A 24061-nucleotide genomic window follows, 5' to 3' on the forward strand; every position below is an offset into this window, starting at 1 on the left:
TTAACAGCACCGTCAGGGAAAAGAATTGAGTATCACGGTGGTCCACTCCTACGTGAGGAGGCAAATGCATATTAAGTTTTCATGTCTCTTGGAGTTGTAAGCTAAAATAAATTAGTAGTCAAGATGGACTTTGCTCAAATATGAATAATAGTTATTCAATGGAAATTTTGTTCACGAGATGTGACCTTGAGGTATAAGTGTTTAAACTTGGTGTGCAAGTTGTGAAGTTGAAAGGATTATCAAGATATTTTCATGTTTCTCTCAAAGGATCTGAGCCTCTTCCGAATCTCGAGGACGAGATTCATTTTAAGGGGGTAGAATTGTAACACCCAAAAATTTGTTTTCTTTTAAATAGATAAATTTGAACTTATTAAGTAATTTTGGTGAAGCATTGCAATTTAGGAAAATAATAAATTTTGGAAAAATAAAATTTAATATAAGTTTAGAAAACATTTTTTTTGTGTGTGCATTCATGCTGTGGCATTTTATTTTGTGGTGTGTGAATTTTGCAAAATAAATATTTGTTCGAAAATTCAAATTGAAAATGCTTTTGAAAATGAGTTGAAAAATAATAAAAAAAAACAAAACCCTTCTTTTCCCCCCCTCACTTTCGGCCCAGTCGGCCCAGCCGGCCAACCCCTCCCACCCCTCCTCTCTCTCTCTCCAGCGGCTGGCGTGCGGGACCCACCCGTCAGGGCCTTCTCCTTCCTCCAGCAACTGCCTCCCTCTCCTATCCAGTGCACGAACCGCAAGCCGCGCCCCCCCCCCGCTCCCACGTCCTCCCTCTGTTTCCCCCGCGTCAAGGCTTTTTCAACCGCGCCCGCGCCCGAGCCGCCTCCCTCCTTCTCCATTTCATTTCTCCCTTGCCTTTGCGACTGCTCTCGCGCAAGCACAGAAAACCTCCGCCGCGACCTCCGCGCGAAGCTCGCCGTTCCGAGCCGTCCTCGCCGATTTCGTCGCGCCAGTGAGCTTCCCCATCCTCCCCGCTTTCTTCTCGGCTGAATCCGTTGAGTTTTTCGTGCCTCCTAGCCCCCGGCCACGAGCTCCGGCGAGCTCCATGGCCGCCGGCCATGGAGCATGCCGCGCGGGAGCACCCCCGGCCTCATAGAGGGCATGGGTGGACTCGCGTTAGTCTCCTCTCTCTCCTAGTGCCCTCGGGTGCGAAAGCCGAGCCCCGTAGCTCTCTCGCAGCGAGCTCCGGCGAGTTTTGGCCGGCCAGCAATGGCGCGTCGCCGCCATCTCCTTCCCCTCCGGCGGCCGACCCCTCTCTCTCTTCCCCCTTCTTCTAATCGTGGCCGTCCATCGTGAGATCGATGGCCAGAAACGGATGATACCCCTTCGGCTGGCAGTTTTCCTAAAGAGACCCCCTGGTTTTCTATATTACAACCCACGGTCCTAAAACGCCCTTTAGGAATACGTTTTCTGATTTCAAACACGTACTTCGTCTCGGTTTAGATCAAAATACGCTTTTCAAAATTTACAGATTTGCCACTGAGTTTGTTTTGGCCATCAAATAATTGTTTTAACTCCGATTTGACTCATTCAAATTGCGTTAGATTCGTTTTCGTGAGATCTACATGTTAGTAACCTTGTTTCACCAATTTTAAACATTTTAATTTCGTGACCCTATTTAATTAATTACTTTTCTAAAGAAAATGTTAGAAAATTCATATCTTCTCCGTTTTAGCTCCGATTCGATCCGTTCAAGTTGCGTTAGTTTTATAATTTCATAAGCTTCGCGTTGGTACCTTTGTTGGCTAGATTCACCACTGTTAGATTCCCTAGTTAATTACAAGTCCGTAAACTGCTGTTGAAATCCCGTTAAAAGCGTAACTTTCGCGTCGTAACTCCGTTTTCCGTGAATTTCTCGTTGACATGATCGTAGCAGTGTGTAGATGATTTTGGAAAACTTTTATTTAAATTTATTTACTGCTGGTGTACTATTCTAATTGTAATCTTGTTTGCTTCGTGTATGTCTGTCCCCGATTGTTTGTGTGTTGATGATCGATGATCGAGAGTAGACGGTGAGTTTTACTTCGGTGGTCAAGATCAGAGCCGTGGAAGCAAGTAAAATCAGCAAGACCAGCAGGAGCAATTGGATCAAGGCAAGTATAGCATTTGGGTTTTAATTCTATGACTATGATCTTGTGACTAGATTGATATAAAGCAACAAATGATAATAATGACTTTTTAGCAACTTGAGGATTTATTCGTAAGTGATAACCGGGATGAAAGTGCAACCATGAGGGCTATAATGGCTCTGGCTTTAGTCAAGTATGAGTAATTTTTCTAGCTTGTTAGAGGTTACCCGTGTGGCGCAAATGGGGGATAGCAGATCGTGGATTCCCTGCGAGTGGTAGAATCACACGGACTGACTACCGAAATCAAGCGGCCCTAACTTGTTAGACGAACCTTTGAAAGACTTCATAGTGATCCCTGCCGACCTACCTTGGTAGTGGGTTACGAGGCTGATCACCTCAGGCGAAAGGGTAAATCATGACTCATGGGTAAAGATGTACAACCTCTGCAGAGTGTTAAAAACTGGTATACTAGCCGTGCTCACGGTCACGAGCGGCCTTGGGAACTCTTACAATAAGGGTGATGAATCTTGTGTTAAGAAACTCATTGATTATTGTTTAATGCTCTATATTATTTATGTCACATTGATCATGAGATTATGGAATCTATACAATCTAGTTGTTATACTTGCGGAGTTCGTCTTGGACTCACTCTTGCTATCTCCCCCACACCTCAGGAGAAGTATTGGGCTTGTGATCAACCAGTCAGTTGGATCCTGTAGAGTGAAGTTAACACCCGAAGTTTGGAGTTATATTCCGTGGTTTGCTGCCTAAGGTTGTTTCTGATTTTCTATGTACGCTATGTAATTTATGCGTTGTCCTTTGATATTACCCCTTATTTGTAGCTATATGTGAGGCTTGTCTTCTAAAACTCACATATGGTGCATATTAGATTTTGTCCTTAAAATCGGGTGTTACAACATACCTCTGCAATCATATCCTTTGCCAACAAAAGAACCATGTTTCGACACGACACATTTATTAGACCCAAGAACTACGCGATATCCATCACGACATAACAATGAAGCGCTAACAAGATTCTTCTTTATTGAGGGCACATGCTGCACACTGTTCAATGACACCGTCTTCCCCGAAGTAAACTTCAGAATGACCGTACCAACACCAAGAACATGCGCACGCGACCCATTTCCCATCAATAGGGCGTCAGACCTCCCGACCTGGTATGAAGAAAACAAAGAAACATCAGCACACACATGAATATTGGCACCACTGTCCATCCACCACTTAGGTGAATTACAAACTAAAAGAACAAATGGTAAGGAATTACCATACCTAGATGTTCCACTAGTTGTATCAGTAGTAACAATATTTGCTGACTTCCTTTCTTGCTGAAACTTACGATCAGAGCACTCACTTGCCCAATGATCCTCACTGCCACACACAAAGCAGCCTCCCTTCTTGTTATTGTTCTTTTTCTTGAACTGTGTGGTCTGAATTGGCTTAGGAACTTTCTCTTTCTTTTTCTGGTTTTTCTTCTTGTGGAAGTTCCTCTTCTGCACCATATTGACAATTGAGGTCTCAACATCATTTCCACTGTCCTTAGCTCTAGTACTCTCTTCAACATCAAGAATACCAATGAGCTCCTCAACATTGAACTCTTGTCTCTTATGTTTTAGAGATGTGCCAAAGTCCTTCCAAGAAGGTGGAAGCTTGGCGATTATACCGTTAGCCACAAACTTGTCACGAAGAGGACAAGGAAATAGTTCGAGCTCCTTAGCTAGTGCCTGAATCTCATGAGCCTGTTCCACTACAGATCCGTTCTCAACCATCTTGTAGTCATACAGTTGCTCCATGAGGTACAACTCACTACCGGCATCAGTAACTCTAAACTTTCCCACAAGAGCATCCCATAATTCTTTCCCGCTTGGAAGAATTATGTAGCTTTTCTGGAACTTTGGATCAAGTGTGCTAATCACTGCACCTCGAAAGAGGTTGTCATTAGCCTTAAACTTAGCCTCATCCTCAGGAGACAAGTTAGCAGGCTTGCCCTCAGCGCCATGATAACATGACATAGCAGTTAGCCACAATTCCATCTTAGCTTTCCACATCAAGAAGTTTTTGCCATCAAAAGAATCAGGCTTTAACACAATAGCAAAACCTCTGACAGAAAAAAGCCTATATTTAGGTTTTTGGATTGTTAGAATATTAGGAAATTTCTATGTCATTTTAATTCCATAAATTAACAATATGATGATGACATATATGATATTATTGATAAATATAAACATGGCATGAATCATAATTACGACATGTAAACATGATCCACAAAGCATATCAAACATCAAAGCATAGCATGGTATATAACTATCTGTAACAGCATCAAACATGATATAACTATCGAAATAGATAAACAGATGTACTGAAAACAGAAAAACAGATACTAGCGAAACAATAGAACTGTAGAACAGAGGCATATACGCAGAACTTAAACATAATAGGAACAGACAATAGATATCTTCCGAAACAACTAAACAGACTTACGGAAACAGGTATGACACAACTACTGAACTTGCACGATAGAGCTACTGAAACAAACAGAAACAGAGTGACGTAAAACTGAGGGAAGACAAACAAATCATACCCTGAGACTCGCGCATTCAGATTTCCAGAACCTTGTCCTTCCTTGATCGCCATGGAGTAGAGATGAAGGTGAAGACGAAGAACCAATCACCGGGAGGAGAAGACGGCGACCAGCAACACCAAGAGACGTCCATGAAGAAGATGAACGGCAAGGGCTTCGGAGGCACCTACCCTCTTGCTCCTCCATGCGCGCGGAGTTATGAGATGGGAATTCTAACTTTGCAACGAAAGTGTGATCTGAGTGTTCTCTCTACTTGTACCAAAGAGATGAGAGTCTCCTATTTATCCTTGTGGCTAGAGAGGAGAAGAGGGGAAGGGACTCCCTGTTGGCGGTTGAGGAGACGGACATCTGAAGGGTTTTCACGCGGAGTTGAAACTCTCTCAATTACTTATCGAAACACCCGCAAATAATGAGTTAAAACTCCCACATAATTGAGTTGAAACTCCCGTACCGTATGCCTGCCACTCCAACTCTTGGACTTCTAATTTGGTACAATATATATTGTCCATAATTACACACCATAGAGTTTATTGATTTATTAAATATAAATGGGTCTAGCCCATAATAAATCCAACAAATACACCCTGTATCACCGGCTAGAAGTTGCTATCCCTTTCTGATGATATAAGAGCACCTACCTTTTTATTACTTGTGCAGTTGTGCTTCTTCATGACTTACTCTTGAGTTGTCTTCCTTTCTCAGTGCTACCTGTCATAGTAGATGGACTCCAAAAATGCTTTCTCATGGTATTGAATTTTTTCAGTGATCTACGATAACTTCCATTGGCTCTACGATAGACTCCATTTGGCTCAATTATTACTTTGCCATTACCATATATTAGAATGACATATCAACGGACTGCTAAAATAAATTTTGTGATGATATATCTCACAAGAGTTTCACAAAGCTTTATGCACCCAAAGTAACTGATGGTTTACTTTCGATTTATTTACAGAGTTGTAAAGATTTTTTGTGAGGGGAAGAAGAAGAAGGAAGAACTGGCCACAATATATAGCTTCGCCTGTGAGAATTGAACCTTAACTCTTGTCACAGTTGGCCGATTAAGCATCACTATTCCACATCTGCATGGATAACTTTCAGGTTATACACAGATAGTGGCTGTAGCTTCCGCACGTGCCGCTCGGTGTCCCAAAGCTTGCAAACTTGATGCTGCTGATGACCTGTCCATCTTTTGGGAATTCCAGGTGAAGTTCAGGTCCATATCTTTGCATTGTCTGTTGAGAAGAATTCCAACTATCAATTTGGGCTGGATGTTCCTCTGATACTTGTGCGTACACACTTCTTGTCTGCCTTATCACAAAGGATATCTTGCTTGGGTCACCACCAAATTTCTCAAAAAGGACTATACCATTGCTGCCTGGTTGAAGAAATGAACGAGGAACATGGTACCTGTTTAACAAGGTAAGAATCCAATTAATCAATAGTCTTCAGTTCCTGCAGTTGCTATATTGTTGGGCAATATCAGAACACACTGCTAAAGTGCTCAGCGTCACAGTTGCTATATTGTTGGGCAATATCAGAACACACTCCTGGTTTGTGATGCAATTCAATGGTGTAGGATGAGATGGAATGGGTTCCTTTGGGTTCCAGTCGGTTCTGAGAAAACAAATTTTTGGGCATGCTATTTGATTAAATGTCGGAGGCAAGAAGTGCACTCGCATGCTATTCAATGAAATGTCTCACCTAAACAAATATCTGACTTAGTGGAGGTTTTTTTTTCATTCTGTATCCACGAAGGTTTCCTAATTCCTATTGTCAGTGACAAAGGAGTTCAATTTTTTTCTTCAAACAATTCGTCAACAAATGGTACAGGTTTACATAGATAGCATTTCAGTCTTAATCATTTAGAAACTCAGAAAGGATATCATTCCTCTTTTGTCTGTTTTTAATATATGGAGTGATAACTTCAATCTACACGTGCGTTTCTTTTGAGTCTAGAGAGTTATAACAAAACTCAAAATAAGCTTTTATAATAGTTTTATACCATTAGATGATGCCAATTTCAGCAATGCCTATTTCTACAATACTTCTCTTCTTTTATTAGTTGTTGGTGAAATGCTAGGATTTCATATTTTTTTTGAGACGGAGGGAGTATTTTTTGTCTATAACTGTATGTTAAATCTAACAAAAGTTTGCCATCTTTGTGTAGTGCTCGAGCCACTGGATGCAGTCCACTATCCTCCAACGAGATTGACAAACTTGGATCAAAAAGGTTTGGCAGGCTTATTAGAAATCACAATGGGTGAACAATGCTTGAGACCAAATAAATGCTCAAAGCTTAAATTATATTTAGGGTTCACAAAAGTTTGTACATTGATAATGTGAACGTGGTTGAGATTTTTTATACAAATGGTTTTGTATTTTTTATTCTTTTCGTACATGGTTCTCAATATTTAAATTTAATTAAATGCACACAACTGAGATTTGTTTGATTGGCCTAATAACTTGGCGTGTCCTTTACTCAGGCTACATACAATGTCTTCGTCATTTTTGCTTTGATTCTTTGTAGTCGATCTTTGCCTGATGGACATAGAAAAAAATAGCAGTGCACGCACTTCTTTTGGAGACCTGACTAATACTACCAATGCGGGTAAGTGTTGGGTATTCTTAACATCATTACCAAAAGTAGACTAAGTTCTCTAAATCTAGTAACGGTGCCAAAAATGCCAAACCTATCTCTCACACCACTTAAGCCAAGTTGTCATCCCCAGCATGATATAAGAGACGCGGTATTGAAATATGCAATTGCTCTTCTAAATAAATAATAAATGAGATCTGCAAGCGCACAGATTAATACCGATGTAGCATTTTAACCGGGAAGTATTCCAAGTATCGTTAATTATATTTTTACCACTGGGAAGGGATTAACGATCATCACTATTGATTACAGAATAGAATATGAGATTGAGCATCTATCATTGCATGTATAATTGAGAACATTATATCTAACTCTTCATACAGGGATAAGTGTCACATAAAAGATATATAAAATAATAATAGTGACAAGGATAACTAATCTGATCTAGCCACATAATAAATATGATAAGCACCTCAATTAGATACTCTAGAAAGTCATTAGCATGGTATTAGAACGAACTACAAGAATATTTCCTAAGTTATTCTCAACTATATAGTCTAGCATTATCATAATTAGTGCAAGCATACTTAGCAATCATTGCGAGACAAGACTACGCCCATGCATAGTGATATTAGCAAGGAATATGAGAAACATAGCAATCACTCCCCTGTAATAATGTTGCTCTGCCAGCCCAATACACGAGAGGGGGACTATATAAGAATCAATGAAGCTGTCACTATCACGAACCACCCCACGATCTGGCATATTGGGTACAATCGCAAATAAATACGGTATAAGCACCACGCCTACACAATATCTATCATTTACCCATGGATCCGATGGATAAACGCTATACGATCCTAAGCATGTATATAGATCCAATCTAACTAAGTCAAGTACATAACTATGATAAACTAAGAACAATATAATCTTGAATATAAGTAAGTAGAGCAAAGTCATAAGCAATATATTGAAGTAGAACAAAGTCATATTCATAATATTGAAGAACAAAGATAATTAGAAAGCAATTAGAAGCACAATTAGAGAATTACCAAGAATCCTCTTGACAGATCCGGAAACCAATCGAAGATTGACTCCTTCTAGTTCTAATCCTATGTAGCTATGCTAATCTAGATGTCTAATTGATGTGGTGGCTCTAATCTTGATCAGAGGCTTCTTCTCCCTTGATGGAACAATGAATTAGGGTTGAGAGGCTCTCTCCTCCAGGGGCCAGGGGGTCTGGTTTTATAGTCCCTTCAAGTGAATATGGGCCCTTGGATCAAACCGACATAGATTGTATGGTTTAGATTCATCCTTTAGGTCGGTGGAGATCTCCCGCAAAGCAGAGTCCTGATTGGACTCAGAGGCAGCGCGGGCGCCCAGTAGGACAGGGCGGGCGCCCTGTCTCTGGCCCCGTTTTGCCTCCGCTTCGGTCTCGTGGCTTCTGGAGTCTTCTAGATGTAAGATAATTGCGCAGCACGTTAATATCTTTACGTAATCCTGACATGTGGGCCTTTCTTCCATATTTCCTGATAACCCCCTGCAGAAATAGACAAACACCAAAACTCGTGAAATTCTGTCAGATAAAACCCTAAGTCTAGATGTTGATTTTATTTGGATCCTTTTCTTTATTTATTTGATAATTAAATTTGATACTTAAGGACCGTCAACAAACTCCCCCAAGCTTACCTCTTGCTCGTCCCTGAGCAAGGATAGACTCAGCTATGGATCATAAGTTGTTGCAATATCTTTAAAAATTTGACGGTACACATGCTTTTAAATAAGATCTCATCTCTGAGTTAGAGTAAACTGTCAAGACTTAAAACTTACTTACTTTACCTTCACCATGGGACTTGTAACCGTCACTTCTGTCTTGAGTGGTTAAAAGATAGAACAGTCTAGTCAAGTGCCATGTCTCTTATTCTTGATCAGCTATAGCTCTGGGGTTTTTGCAGATTTTCAAATAAAACTCAGAGATTCCTTGTATGATTCTCTCAGATCTCTCTTTTGTGGTATTTCTGGATCCTTACCAAGGCAGTGATGGTATATGCCTTCTCTCAAGATATGTAGTATTTGTGGCATAAAGCATAGTGACATTGCCTTCTCTCTCACTCTACTCTAATAAGGCTTTAATATCTGGAGCTCATAGGTGGGAGATAAAGTATACATACTTACAAGACATGTATTGCATAGTCAAACCATGGATCCAAAGAAACAAGCCAATGAGTTTAATCAAGATGTGCATGTGTGGCGAATGAATGATGTATGGTGATGATGGTGATAACAATGGTGGTGGAAGTCTAATTCTACTTTGCTCTTTGAGGGGATACATACCTTTCTTGCTTTTGAAACTTTATGAGGAGAATGAGATGCTCTATCTTTTTCTCGTCTCTCAGGTGGGTATTTTGTACCCCTAATTCTACTGTCGGACACTTGTCCATTTTTACCTCTCGTCTCACTTTTTTTCTTTTCTTTCGAGGTTCCGAGCACTTGCTCCTTTTTATTTCCTCGTTTTTTTTTCGAGCATTCATATCTTGAGATAATATAGCAAGTGGTAGTAACAAGATAACTTGAGCATTTATTTCACAAGGGAAAACAGAAATATTTTTGGCTATTCTCTCCCGGATTAGGAGTAGAATATTTTTGGGTAATTCTGGCGATGGAAATGAATGGATATATGTGGATGGTACTTTCGGAGTAGAAGTAGCATATATGAGTGAACGTGCAAGTGAAATCTTGATTTAACCACATGACAAGCTCTTAAGGGTCTACACAGCTTGACCACACTCAATGCTCATAAGCAGTAAATAATAAATGTGTGGCTCAAAGTCTAGCAAGCATGTATATATGGCTGTGGTAGGAATTTAAACTCTCATCATACAGGAACTCATCATGCAAAATTTTAAAGATTTTCAAAGATAAAATTCTCCAGAATTCTAGCATCTCTAGGAACAGATAAACAGCAGCTCAACCTTCCCATATCGTATCCGTTAACAACTTAGACTTCAGATCAAATTTTCATCCCACAAGTTTAGGTCTAGAGCAAGCTTTAAATTATAACAGTTATATCTAAACTTGAGAGAGAACTTAAAATTAAGCAGAGCAACTATTCATCATATCCATGCTTAAGTTTTATTTAGATACAGATTAGCATAGCCACTTTATTTATTTATTAAACACACTAAGCAAAAAAATATATATATATATAAGCACAAAATCTTTATTTGGTTTTTCTTAGTTATGTGTATTTATATTCTAAAATAATATAAGTATAAAGATAGATAGATAGAAATACTTATGGAGATAAATGGGGGTGCTCTCCCCCAAGCTGAATTTTGACGTAATTTCTCTTGATGTAGCTAGCAGGTGGCAGAGGTGTATTTGAAAGTCAGCAGCATTCTGACAGCAAGTAGAATGTCCTCCGTCTGCCAGTCTTCTTGATTCTTAAATTCTGTGGAGCTCAAATAGACAACAAAGCTTGTGGAACTTGATTAAGTGTTATCATAAATATCTAGCCTTTATCATGTTGAGACTCCTTAATAATTATTACTCCCTGTTTTTATATTTTCATTTTATAAAGCAGAAAAATATTTATTTTATTTTTATGCCACCACAGTGAATGTACTTATGGGTTTTATGCCACTCGTCTACTCACATGGGGCTCACTGTTTTTCATATTTTTATTTTCTTTTATTTTTAAGATAGTATGAATATGATTAACTAAGTAAACTAGTTGAAATACTTGAAAGGGAAAGGATAACTACCAAGTTACCTCTTGGCAAGGCGTTCGGTGTTTTTAAGTCCTCCGAACGGGACTCTCCATTTTCTTAATCGTCCTGAGGTTCGTTGGGTGGCGTAGTCGGTACTTCCGGCAGCGCCTCCTCTTCATGTATAGTTATCTTCATTTTCCATACCTGACTCGGTGCTTCAATCTTCTCTGGATAATTCTGTTTAAACTCTACGTCTTCTGACCTTATAACTTCTCCTTCATAGTCTGCCCATCCGTCCTTGATGATCTGCCTCCTCTGGTTGCGGTTACGTTTTTTCCTTACCTGCTTAGATTCTTCAACGATATAGTTAGGGTCAGTAAAATAACGGCGTACCTTCTCTGAGGGGAAGTGCATATGGACTTCTCCAGTTCCAATGTAGATAATTGCTTTAACGGTACTGAGGAACGGTCTTCCAAGGATGATGGGTGGATCATACTCATCTTCTCCCATGTCAATAACTCGAAAGTCTGTGTAGACAAAGTGATCGTCTATTTTGACAGGGACATCAGTTACTATTCCCTTGACTTCTCGAAATGTCTGATCTGCCATCTGGAGCTGAATGTATGTTGGTCTTAGTGGCATGGTTCCGAACAAGAGCCGATAGGTGACTGCGGCCATTATGTTGACGCCCGATCCGGTGTCGCAAATCGTCTTGTAGAAGTTGTATCCATTTATTGAGCAGTAGATGCTTGGCATTCCTAGGTCATCCTTCTTGGTCAAAAGCGGTGACTTAAGTTGGTGATCTTGGCCTCCATGAACTACAGTGACCATCTTAGCTGACTCGGTCCACACTTGCTTGTTCCTGTTTCTCCTGTTGGTCCTCTTCCTTGACTCACGTCTGGATTGATTTGGAATTTGTGTAGTCTTGTTCTTGAAGAAAAATGTCTCCTTCTTCCCTTTGACGTAGAAACTGATCTTAGCAGCACTGGCGTAGATGATAGCTCCCGTGGTGTTCAAGAATGGCCTCCCTAAGATGATAGGTGCTCTCTCATCATTTCCGGTCTCTACCACTACGAAGTCTGCTGGGGCATATAAGGTACCAACTCGGACACAAAGGTTCTTCACTATTCCTTTTGGAAAAGTTATCGTCTGATCTGCAAACTGCAAACACATGGTTGTCTCTAATAAAGGATATGTAAAGAATTTTTCATAGAGTACCCTGGGTATAATGTTAACACTGGAGCCAAAGTCACAGAGTGCTTCTGGAACGTCCACCCTGCCGATGGAGATCGGGATGACGGGGCGTCCTGGATCGCCTCTCTTGACCGGCAGAAAGTCAGTAGAGAATTCATTGACGGTGTTACTCCAATTATTACCTGCATCAAACATGTCTACGAGATTTGCAGATTCTAATCCTTCCGGTTGTGATGGTATACCGGGGTTAGTAGTAGGAACAGCAGCAGCTATTTGATTTAACTGAGATTCAATCATTTTATTAAAGCTAATTTGATTCTTGATGGCAGTAGAAAAATTATCCATTCTATTATTTATATTTTCTAGCATTTTATCATTAGATGCCAATTTCTTAGATAGATTATCCATTAGCTTTCCTTGATTAGACACTAACTCTCTTAAAGGTGGAAAATTATTATTATTGTTATAAGAATTGTTACCTTGATAATTACCTGAGTAGTTAGGCCTCTGTTGATTCCAACCTTGATTTTGTTGAGGACGGTTGTAGTAGTTGTTGTTGTTGTTGATGTAGTTCACATCCTCAAGCATCTCAGGGCAGTGGTTGCCTGAGTGTCTAGTGTCTCCACACTCCTCACAAGTCATGTGAGAGTCGTAGATGTGCATAACTTCTTTCTTGTCTCCAGCTCTATCGTCGAGCTTCTTCATGAGCAGGTCTAGCTTTGCAGACAGCATGTCTACCTCCTTGAGCTGATGCATACCTCCACCTCTCTTGCGTGTCTGGGTCCTCTCTTCATTCCAGCTTTGGTTGGACGCCATCTTCTCCACAAGATCTGTGGCTTGTGGTATAGTAAGTGATAAGAATGCTCCTCCAGCTGCAGCATCCATGGTCTCTCGGGCACTATTGCTGAGCCCATGATAAAATGTCTGCATCAATAGCCAATTCTCCATTCCATGATGGGGACATTCTAGGATGTAGTCTTGAAAGCGCTCCCATGCTTCTGGAACAGATTCATCATTTTGTTGCTGAAAACTTGTAATCTTCCCACGGAGAGCATTGGTCTTGTCCATGGGAAAGAACTTAGCCAGGAAGTTTGTTGAGCAGAGTGCCCACGTAGTATTCTTCTCCTTTGTAGCGTAGAACCACTGCTTTGCTCTCCCTAACAGTGAGAATGGGAAGAGGCGAAGTAGTATAGCATCTTTGGAAACTCCTGCTATGGTGAATGTGTTGCAAATCTCTAGGAAGTGTTGTAAATGAGCACTAGCATCTTCATGTGCCTTCCCACAGAACTGGTTGGATTGCACCATGTTGATAAGTCCAGGCTTGAGCTCAAAGTTGCCATCGATCTCTGCAGCAGGTCCAGTGCGGATGTTGTCCGTAGTGGGAGCTGAGAACTCGCGGATCGATTTGTTCGCCATGGCTTCGAACTCTGAAGACAAGTTCCGGTGATCTTCTTGATTGGATGAAGCTTCTTCGTGAAGTGTTGATGATCTCTTCTTGAGCTTGGCCCTCGTCTTCTTGAATAATGCTTCGGGATTGTCAACAAAATTTCCTGGAAGATGTCTTCTATTCATACATTCCCCTGCATAAGATAAAATAGAAAAATATCGGGGTAAAACTGTATGAGAGAATAGATAAGCTCAATCATATTAGTGATGCGAATGATAACTCAAAATCTTTTATTCTATTCCTGATTGGTAATCAACCTTCCCCGGCAACGGCGCCAAAAATGCTTGTTGGGTATTCTTAACATCATTACCAAAAGTAGACTAAGTTCTCTAAATCTAGTAACGGTGCCAAAAATGCCAAACCTATCTCTCACACCACTTAAGCCAAGTTGTCATCCCCAGCATGATATAAGAGACGCGGTATTGAAATATGCAATTGCTCTTCTAAATAAATAATAAATGAGATCTGCAAGCGCACAGATTAATACCGATGTAGCATTTTAACCGGGAAGTATTCCAGGTATCGTTATTTATATTTTTACCACTGGGAAGGGATTAACGATCATCACTATTGATTACAGAATAGAATATGAGATTGAGCATCTATCATTGCATGTATAATTGAGAACATTATATCTAACTCTTCATACAGGGATAAGTGTCACATAAAAGATATATAAAATAATAATAGTGACAAGGATAACTAATCTGATCTAGCCACATAATAAATATGATAAGCACCTCAATTAGATACTCTAGAAAGTCATTAGCATGGTATTAGAACGAACTACAAGAATATTTCCTAAGTTATTCTCAACTATATAGTCTAGCATTATCATAATTAGTGCAAGCATACTTAGCAATCATTGCGAGACAAGACTACGCCCATGCATAGTGATATTAGCAAGGAATATGAGAAACATAGCAATCACTCCCCTGTAATAATGTTGCTCTGCCAGCCCAATACACGAGAGGGGGACTATATAAGAATCAATGAAGCTGTCACTATCACAAACCACCCCACGATCTGGCATATTGGGTACAATCGCAGATAAATACGGTATAAGCACCACGCCTACACAATATCTATCATTTACCCATGGATCCGATGGATAAACGCTATACGATCCTAAGCATGTATATAGATCCAATCTAACTAAGTCAAGTACATAACTATGATAAACTAAGAACAATATAATCTTGAATATAAGCAAGTAGAGCAAAGTCATAAGCAATATATTGAAGTAGAACAAAGTCATATTCATAATATTGAAGAACAAAGATAATTAGAAAGCAATTAGAAGCACAATTAGAGAATTACCAAGAATCCTCTTGACAGATCCGGAAACCAATCGAAGATTGACTCCTCCTAGTTCTAATCCTATGTAGCTATGCTAATCTAGATGTCTAATTGATGTGGTGGCTCTAATCTTGATCAGAGGCTTCTTCTCCCTTGATGGAACAATGAATTAGGGTTGAGAGGCTCTCTCCTCCAGGGGCCAGGGGGTCTAGTTTTATAGTCCCTTCAAGTGAATATGGACCCTTGGATCAAACCGACATAGATTGTATGGTTTAGATTCATCCTTTAGGTCGGTGGAGATCTCCCGCAAAGCAGAGTCCTGATTGGACTCAGAGGCAGGGCGGGCGCCCAGTAGGACAGGGCGGGCGCCCAGTAGGACAGGGCGGGCGCCCTGTCTCTGGCCCCGTTTTGCCTCTGCTTCGGTCTCGTGGCTTCTGGAGTCTTCTAAATGTAAGATAATTGCGCAGCACGTTAATATCTTTACGTAATCCCGACATGTGGACCTTTCTTCCATATTTCCTGATAACCCCCTGCAGAAATAGACAAACACCAAAACTCGTGGAATTCTGTCAGATAAAACCCTAAGTCTAGATGTTGATTTTATTTGGATCCTTTTCTTTATTTATTTGATAATTAAATTTGATACTTAAGGACCGTCAACAGTAAGTAGAGAGACACATATGACAGATTCATGCATTTGGCTGTCACGATAAGTACATCTACTTATTATTATAAACCAGGAAGTCAAAGTGCATGCAATTCAAGGATACAAGTCAATGACCCTAAAGAACGTAAAAGGCAGAGAGAAAGAGACCGACGGGCAGGACTGACTAAGGAACAAAAGGTTGAAATAAATAGAAAGCAACGTGAAAACTATCACAAAAGAAAAGCGCAAGCTATGCTGCTAAGAGAATCCAAAGATGATACACTGACAACATGTATGGTTCCTTTTTGAGTTCAGACATGTGGTCTTATTGATAGTTTGCAAAGACAATATCATGCCATAATAATGAATGTCAATGTTTTATTGTGTAGGTCAACCCATAAACAATATTGTAGATGACGGGAGTGTTGACTTAACTAATAAAACACCTCAACCCAGTCCAGGTGTTACAAGACCAGTGGAAATATTAGGAACATCATTTTCATCGAATGACGAGAATAAAGTTGATTGTGTTACCCCTACACCCTCAGCTGTCAAACCATGTACGCAAATTACATCAAGAAGTCAGTACCTCAACGAGTGGTTGTTGATATTTGGGAACGCAATAAGGAATTGATCCGCAAGCGCACGGATATCGGTGAGCACTTCACCCGGGAGGTTATCCAGAATATCGTATTTATATTTTTACCACTAGGAGAAAGAGTGCATATGACTAACCCAGTCTATTACTACTAAACTTTAGGCTACAAAGAATGTTTCTCGATGTGAGTGATATATAGAGAAGACTACAACCGTAATCTCTTTCTAACCTTGGTAAGGATGATCTACTGTTCTATTGGGGAAGCTTACGAAATCTAGACACCACAGAGGATGTTCAACCCGCACCTATAAACCCTATCCTTCCTGCTAACAAGATATGAGCTGCAAAGGTAACTCGGAAATATCACGTTCCTCGCTACTACCACGGTCCAGCTAGTCAGGGGATATCTATGAGTATTCTAGCCCAAACACCACGTCTACGCTAGAGATGATTACTCTAAACTCTACGCGAAGAGATTAAAATAAACTCATAAACCAAAGAACAATAAAACAAAAACTTACTAGAATTTAGAAGTCAAAATACTAAAGAATCCTAGGAGCAAGCCTTGGGTTAGAAGACTTGATCTCGCAGGTACAACCTCGGAGTAGACACCGACAAGCCGGGCTTCCTCCTATCTACACCTCCACTCTATCTCTCTCAATCTAGTAGAAACTAGAAGATCTAATTCTACTCACATTGGATGCTAATCCCTAAGTCTATTTAGAGGAGAGGTATTCCTTCGAGGGCTCCTCTCAACTCTATGATGAACTTGTGTCTCCTCCAGGGGCCAAGGGGTCTGCTTATATAGTCCCCTCAGGTGAACGTGGGCCGTTGGATCAAACCGACATTGATTGAACGGTTATCCTAGATCCTTTAGGTCGGTGGAGCGTGATCCGCGAAGTTGGACGTGTTTGGGCAGAACTCTTGGGCGGCCGCCCTAGGGGGGTGGGCGGGCGCGCTGCCCCCGGGCCCGATCGCCTTCCCATTCGTTCTCGTGGCTTCTGGAGTCTTCTAGATGGTAGAAAATTGTGCGGTGTGTTAATATCTCTATGTAATCCAGACATGTGGGCCTTTGTTCCTTATTTCCTGATAACCCCCTATAGAAATAGATAAACAACAAAACTCGTGGAATTCTGTCAGATCAAACCCTAATTCTAGGTGTTGTTTGCATATTGGTCCTTTCTCTTGTTTATTTGATAATTAAAATTGATACTTAAGAACCGTCAACAGTGGTATAAAAATATGACACCTCAGGAGGGAAGCAAGGCTTCAACGCCAAAGGCTGCACAATACTCTTCCCCGTCGCAAGCAGGCAAAGAAAATCTCTAAAGAAAGGTTAAAAGAGGTCAAAAAACACTCTTCACTAGGAATCCATTGCAATGGAGAACCCAATCTATATTCCAGAGCCTGTGTGGTCCACTATATATAGAAGTCTTCGAGCCTCATAGAACCACAACAACCACCGATAAATGGTTAATCTCTGAGGTCAATACAACACCCCTTTATGGAGATGGATAAAGATGCATGTAGTGATGTACTACCTTGTGAAGTGAAGCAAAGGCGACGTGTGCTATCTGGGGGAAAACAAATATTGTTGGCCCACCAAAACATGTTGTTTGAAGAATGCATTGGTGGGAAACAAAAACAAACTACTAAACAAAGTCAACGAGATAGCGAGAATGAGATGCAGCTCGGAACTCAATTGACAGAAGGCGTTGGACCAAGCATCCATCCTACCTCATCACTTATACACACAAAACAATTCGTTAAGGATAGTGGTAATTTACAATACTGTTAACAATTCGTATATGTTCTCTAACCCATAGTTCAAATAAATCAATTCCCTATGATGAAAATAGATGATCATGATGGCGAAATATTTGAGGATGTTGAGGAAGAGGATGAGGGATACCTATTCACTGGGCAAGGTACTTGCCACAACTTTTGAATCATTCTCATTTTCATCATTCGTAGTATAAATTGTTGTGGTATAAATACCCTTATAGATGAGGAAGTTGAAGAGGATGTCCAAATCGATGAGTCAGATGAAGATAAATCTTCTATCCCTGATATACCTGATCCATATGAAAAGGTGTATAGTAACATCCCTACACATACACATATTCTCAAACCCGCCAAAGATTGTAAGCATTGTGGTGCAAAAAAGTTTGAGTCCGAGCCACCTGGGTTCTGTTGTCGTGGCGGAAAGGTAAAGCTAAATGCATCGGACACTCCTGATGAACTTATGAGGCTTTGGTCAAGTACAGATGCTAACGCTAGGCACTTCTGTGACAACATTAGGTTCTTTAATGGGCATTTCTCATTCACTTCTCTATACTATCATCTTGATAGTGCTACCAGACGCGGTCAAATCTATCACAACATAAGGTCATTTGGTACTGAGGATGGTAAGGAGCCTAGGCATCTAGAGCTTTACTTCTATGATGATGATCCAAGCCTTGATCACTGGTACCGAAAGTGCCGCGAAGAGGAGTGCCAAAAAGATAAAGAAGTGATTCAAAGGTTGGTGGCTATCCTTCGTGACAACCCGTACTCACAACATCTCAGGAGTATGGGGGTAGGCTGAACACCTTGAGGACTACTGCATCACACTAAACCTTGGCCAACAGCTTGACCAAAGAACGTACAACGTACCATTGACTTCAGAGGTGGTTGCTGTTTGGATCGAGGGGAGCGAACGCTTGGGTCAGTTCAAAAAGTGTAATACTTCGAAGGATAGAGGCATACATGGCATACGATCGTATCATCGATGTTATGATGCCCTTTCATACCCTTTATTCTTTCCTAAGGGTGAGCTTGGATGGCATATGGATATTCCAAAAACAGATGTTAGTATGGAGGAAGTCAATACGACACGTGCCCTTCGTAAAGCTCGTACTGATGGTATAGAAGATGATTCAGGTTCATTTTTTGTTTTCTACTTTTCATGTAGGCTGCTACATTTATGTTAGAAACAACTCTAATCCATGGTACTTATATGTGCAGTATCTCCTGGTAACCTATGTGTGTCTGTCCGTGACTACTATTGTTATAAGTTCCAGACGCGGTCAAGAACATTCAATCCAATATATTTTGGAGGGTGCCTTTTCCAATAGTTTGCAGTTGACACATACATCAAGATTGAGAGCTCTCAACTGGATTATATACGCAACCATCAGAAGGATATTAGGGCTGACTTGTACCAAGGATTGGTGGATAGCCTGCATGCTGGTGAGGGCAGAGCTAAAGCTATTGGAAAGAGGACTGTGATGCCTTCATCCTTTATTGGAGGCTCACGAGACATGAGACGTTGGTATATGGATGCCATGGCTCTGGTGCGCAAGTTTGGGTAACCAGACATCTTCCTAACTATGACCTGCAATCCAAATTGGGATGAGATCAAGAATGAACTCTACCCTCGCCAAACAGCACAGGATCGGCCAGATCTTGTTGTGTGGGTCTTTAAGGCGAAGCTCGAAGAGTTGAAGAGGAGGTTGTTGAAAAAGGATATTCTTGGAAAGGTTCGGGCCCATGTGTATGTTGTGGAGTTCCAGAAGAGGGGTCTACCGCATGCACATTTTTTGCTGATCATGTAAGGGAAGTACAAGATCACATGTCCGGAGCAGTATGACCTCCTTATCTTCGCTGAGCTTCCAAACAAGAAGAAGTACCCAGAATTATACAAGATGGTCACCAAGCATATGATGCACGGGCCATGCGGAATGCTTAATCACAATTGCCCATGCACAAAGGGTCGTGATTCAAGTAAGAATCGATACCCGTGACCTTTCAGTGAGGTCACAGTAGAGGGTAAGGATTCCTACGCGGTTTATAGGAGACGTGAAGATGGCAAGAAAGAAAAAGTTCACAATCATGAGCTCGACAATAGATGGGTTGTGCCTTACAACCCTTACCTCTTGCGGTTGTTCAACTGCCACATCAATGTTGAAGCATGTGGGAGCATCAAGGCTGTGAAGTATTTGTTTAAGTACATTTACAAGGGACATGATCGAGCGTATGTGGCTTTGAGAGAGGCAGACAAGGGTGAAAATGAAGGAAACATTGATGATATCAAACAATAAAGAGATGCTAGATGGGTGACCCCTCCAGAAGCCTTGTGGAGGATATATGGGTTTGATTTGAGCGAAAGGTCCCCTTCTGTGCTATCCTTACAACTCCATCTTCTGGACATGCAAGGAGTGCTATCCTTACAACTCCCTTCTGAGCGAAAGGTCCCTTCTGTCTATCCGCTGTTTGCTATCAAAGGTTATATCATTTCACCAGCGCGAAGGTGTCCGAGGAGTGCTCAACCGTCCAGGTGTTGAAAGGTCAATGCTTACAGCATATTTTGAAAAGAACATGACGGATGAGAAAGCTCATGGTATCTTGTACCGGGACTTTCTCGAGTTCTATAAATGGGTTGCAATGGGAAAAGAATGGGATGAGAGGAGAACAAATAGGGAAGGACAGGTTGGAAGAATTATCTCTGCCAATCCAGCCGAGGGAGAGTGCTATTATCTTAGGGTTCTTCTAAACCATGTGGCTGGAGCTACATCCTTTGAGGATCTAAGGACCGTTGATGGAGTGACTCTTCCAACATTCCGTGAAGCAGCAGAAAGAAGGGTCCTAATCGGATCAGACAACACATTGGATGAGAGCCTTGCTGAAGCTACTCAGTGGATGATGCCATATGCACTGCGATGATTGTTTGCAACAATGTTGGTATTCTGTGAGCCGAGCAATGTGTTTGGACTTTGGGAAAAATACAAGGAAGCAATGTCAGAGGACTATCATCACAATAATCAATCCAACATTTCAGTGGAACAAATGGTCCTTATAGATATTAGAAAAATATTATAATCAACGCAGAAGGACATAAATGAATTCTCACTTCCTAATATTGATGACACATATGACACCTACAATGATATTCCTAGGGAGATTTATGAGGAGGCAAGCATTGAGGCCAGTGATGGTGACGTCGCTCTTTCGGACACCCTTAATAAGGAGCAGAGGGCTGCCTTTAATGAGATTATGTCTGCTATTAATACCAAACATGGGGGTTGTTCTTCGTTGATGGACCTAGTGGCATGAGTAAAACATATTTGTACAGGGCTCTTCTTGCTACTATACGCAGTCAGAACAAGATTTTTGTGGCAACAGCTACATCTGGTGTTGCAGCATCCATAATGCCTTGTGGCAGAACCGCACACTTGCGCTTCAAGATTCCTCTTACCATTGATGATGGAGCTTATTGTAGTTTCACTAAACAAAGTGGCACTGCTAAGCTTCTACGGACTGCATCTCTTATTATTTGGGATGAGGCTTCCATGACAAAGTGGCAGGCTATCGAGGCGCTAGACAATAGCCTTCATGATGTAATGGACCATCCTGACCTACCGTTCGGGGGGAAGACAGTGGTGTTTGGTGGAGATTTCATGCAAGTCCTCCCTGTTGTTCGAAGGGGGTCAAGGGCTCAGATTGTCGGTGCTTCGTTGCGGATGTCATACCTTTGGAAATCCATGCGACACCTCAAACTGGTGCACAATATGAGGGCACAAAGCCACCCATGGTTTGCGGAATACCTTTTGCGTGTCGGTGATGGATCTGAGGAGTCCAATGGTGACAGTGACATCCGTCTTCCTGAAGAGATATGTGTGCCACATACTGGGGAGGATGGTGATCTCGATACTCTAATAGATTGCATTTTCCTACGACTCAATGAGAACATGACAAAGAGAAAATACATCACTTCGCGAGCAATATTTTCTACACGGAATGACTGTGTGGATATGATTAACATGAGGATGATAAGTCATTTTCAAGGGGACGAGATGGTGTACCATAGCTTTGACTCTGCGGTAGATGATCCAAACAACTACTACCCTCCGGAGTTCCTTAACAGTTTGACCCCAAACGGTCTGCCTCCACATGTGTTGAAACTGAAGATTGGTTGCCCAGTTATATTGCTTAGAAATATCGATCCTGCATGTAATACCCGATTTTAAGGACAAAACCAGATATACACCATATGTGAGTTTTAAAAGCCAAATCTCACATATAGCTACAAAATAAGGGGTAATATCAAAAGACAATGCATAAATTATATAACGAACGTAGTATAAAAGATATAACCTTTGATAGCAAACAGCGGATAGACAACATCAAACTTCGGGTATTAACTTCTCTCCACAGGATCCAACTGACTGGTTGAGCACAAGCCTAACATCTCCTGAAGTGTGGGGGAAATTGCAAGAGTGAGCACATATCGTACTCAACAAGTATAACCAGGGGTTCATGAGGCTCAAATGGCTGACACTGGTTTAACTGCATTTAGCTTTTAATAGTGGATAACATATTTAATCATTGGATAGCAATATCAAGGTAGCATACTAAATCCCATAACCACATGATCAATGTATACAAGAATTAAGAATAACACATATAAACAACATAATAAACCATCATTTATCATCATTAGTCATGTTCATCAGAGTCCGCCTATTCCGTCAGTTTTCCGGGCCGCCCGTATCCGTGGGCACGGCTAGTATACCAGATTTAACACTCTACAGAGGTTGTACATCTTTACCCATGAGTCGTGATTTACCCTTTCGCCCGAGGTTGCAAGTCTCTTAACCCCCTTCCTAGGGAGGTCGGCAGGGATCACTATGAAGCCTTTCAAAGGTTTCGTCTAACAAGTTAGGGCCATTAGATTCACTCGGCAGGCAGATATAGAGCCCCCCTTCCATGGCACATAACTCGCAGCCTATACGCATGGACAGAGGCCACACTATACCCAACGTGTCTAGCCATTCTTACGCCATTTAAGGTAACCGCTAACAAGCTAGAAAAAGGTCCTCATACTGAGCTAAAACCAGAGCCATGTAGCCCTCATGGTTGTACGAGTTGTCCCGGCTTTTGCCAAGGGATAAGTCCTTATGGAGGGTCAAGATCAATCTAGCAAAAGCTAGAGTTCTTTCCACCCTTTATATTCAAGTTGCTAGAAAGCTTATTTTATTGTTTATTGTATATTCAAATATTCCTGTTACAAGATCATGGATTAATAATCAAGCACTAGCAAGAACTACCCGAATGCATATCCAAATAGGTAACAAGGAATTCAGGATAACAATCATCTATGATTTTGCTAAGGTTATCAAGGTGAAAGCATGCATATGATATATAACGTATTAATTGTGTATAGGTAACAAGGATGATCCCAAGTTATACTTGCCTTGATCAAAGCTCTCCTGAGCCTGCTGGTCTTTAAAAGCTTGGTCTTGATCAACAACGCACGGCTCACCGTCTATTCCCAAACATCAATCAACAGCACGCAAACAATCGGAGACAAACATACACGAAGCAAACAAGCTATAATTAGAACAATACACCAAACAGTAGTAAAACAAATATAAAAGTTTATCAAAATATTCTACGCAGCGCTACGATCACATAAACGTAAAGTTCACGAAAATCAGAATTAAAACGGAGAAGTTATGAGTTTTCTACGATTTCCTATAGAGAAATAATTAATTAAATAGTACCAGGAAATTAAAAAGTTTCAAAACAGTAAAATAATACTTCTAACATGTAGAGCTCGTAAATACGAATCTAACGAAATTTGAATGGACAAAAACGGAGTTAAAGTGAGTATGTTATGAGCAAAATACTCCCAATGGCAATTCTGTAAATAATAGAAAACATATTTTCTTCTAAGCCGCACCAGAATACGTCTTTAGAATTTGAAAACGTAAACGGGGAATACGCCAAGGACCTCGGGTTGGTTTCTCAGATGCAGGGGGTCTCTTTAGCAAAAATCCCGGCGAAGGGGTATCTTCTTTTTACGGCCGTTGATCGTTGATCGGACGGTTCAAATCCATCCAGAGGG

At 41.0% G+C, this 24061-nt stretch overlaps 1 protein-coding gene across 1 annotated transcript in view; it reads right to left on the reverse strand.

Annotated features, from left to right (window-relative positions):
* LOC110437270 overlaps window positions 3243-24061 on the reverse strand; it is a 48991-nt gene continuing 28172 nt past the window's right edge. Inside the window, exons 2-3 of the mRNA XM_021465655.1 lie at window positions 3367-4177; window positions 3243-3256 (exon numbers count right to left, since the gene is read on the reverse strand). Coding sequence (XP_021321330.1) covers window positions 3243-3256; window positions 3367-4177 — 825 coding nt within the window. The remainder of the gene's footprint in view (window positions 3257-3366; window positions 4178-24061) is intronic.

Source organism: Sorghum bicolor, chromosome 7, assembly GCF_000003195.3.
Source record: "Sorghum bicolor cultivar BTx623 chromosome 7, Sorghum_bicolor_NCBIv3, whole genome shotgun sequence".
Classification (NCBI taxonomy): Eukaryota; Viridiplantae; Streptophyta; class Magnoliopsida; order Poales; family Poaceae; genus Sorghum; species Sorghum bicolor.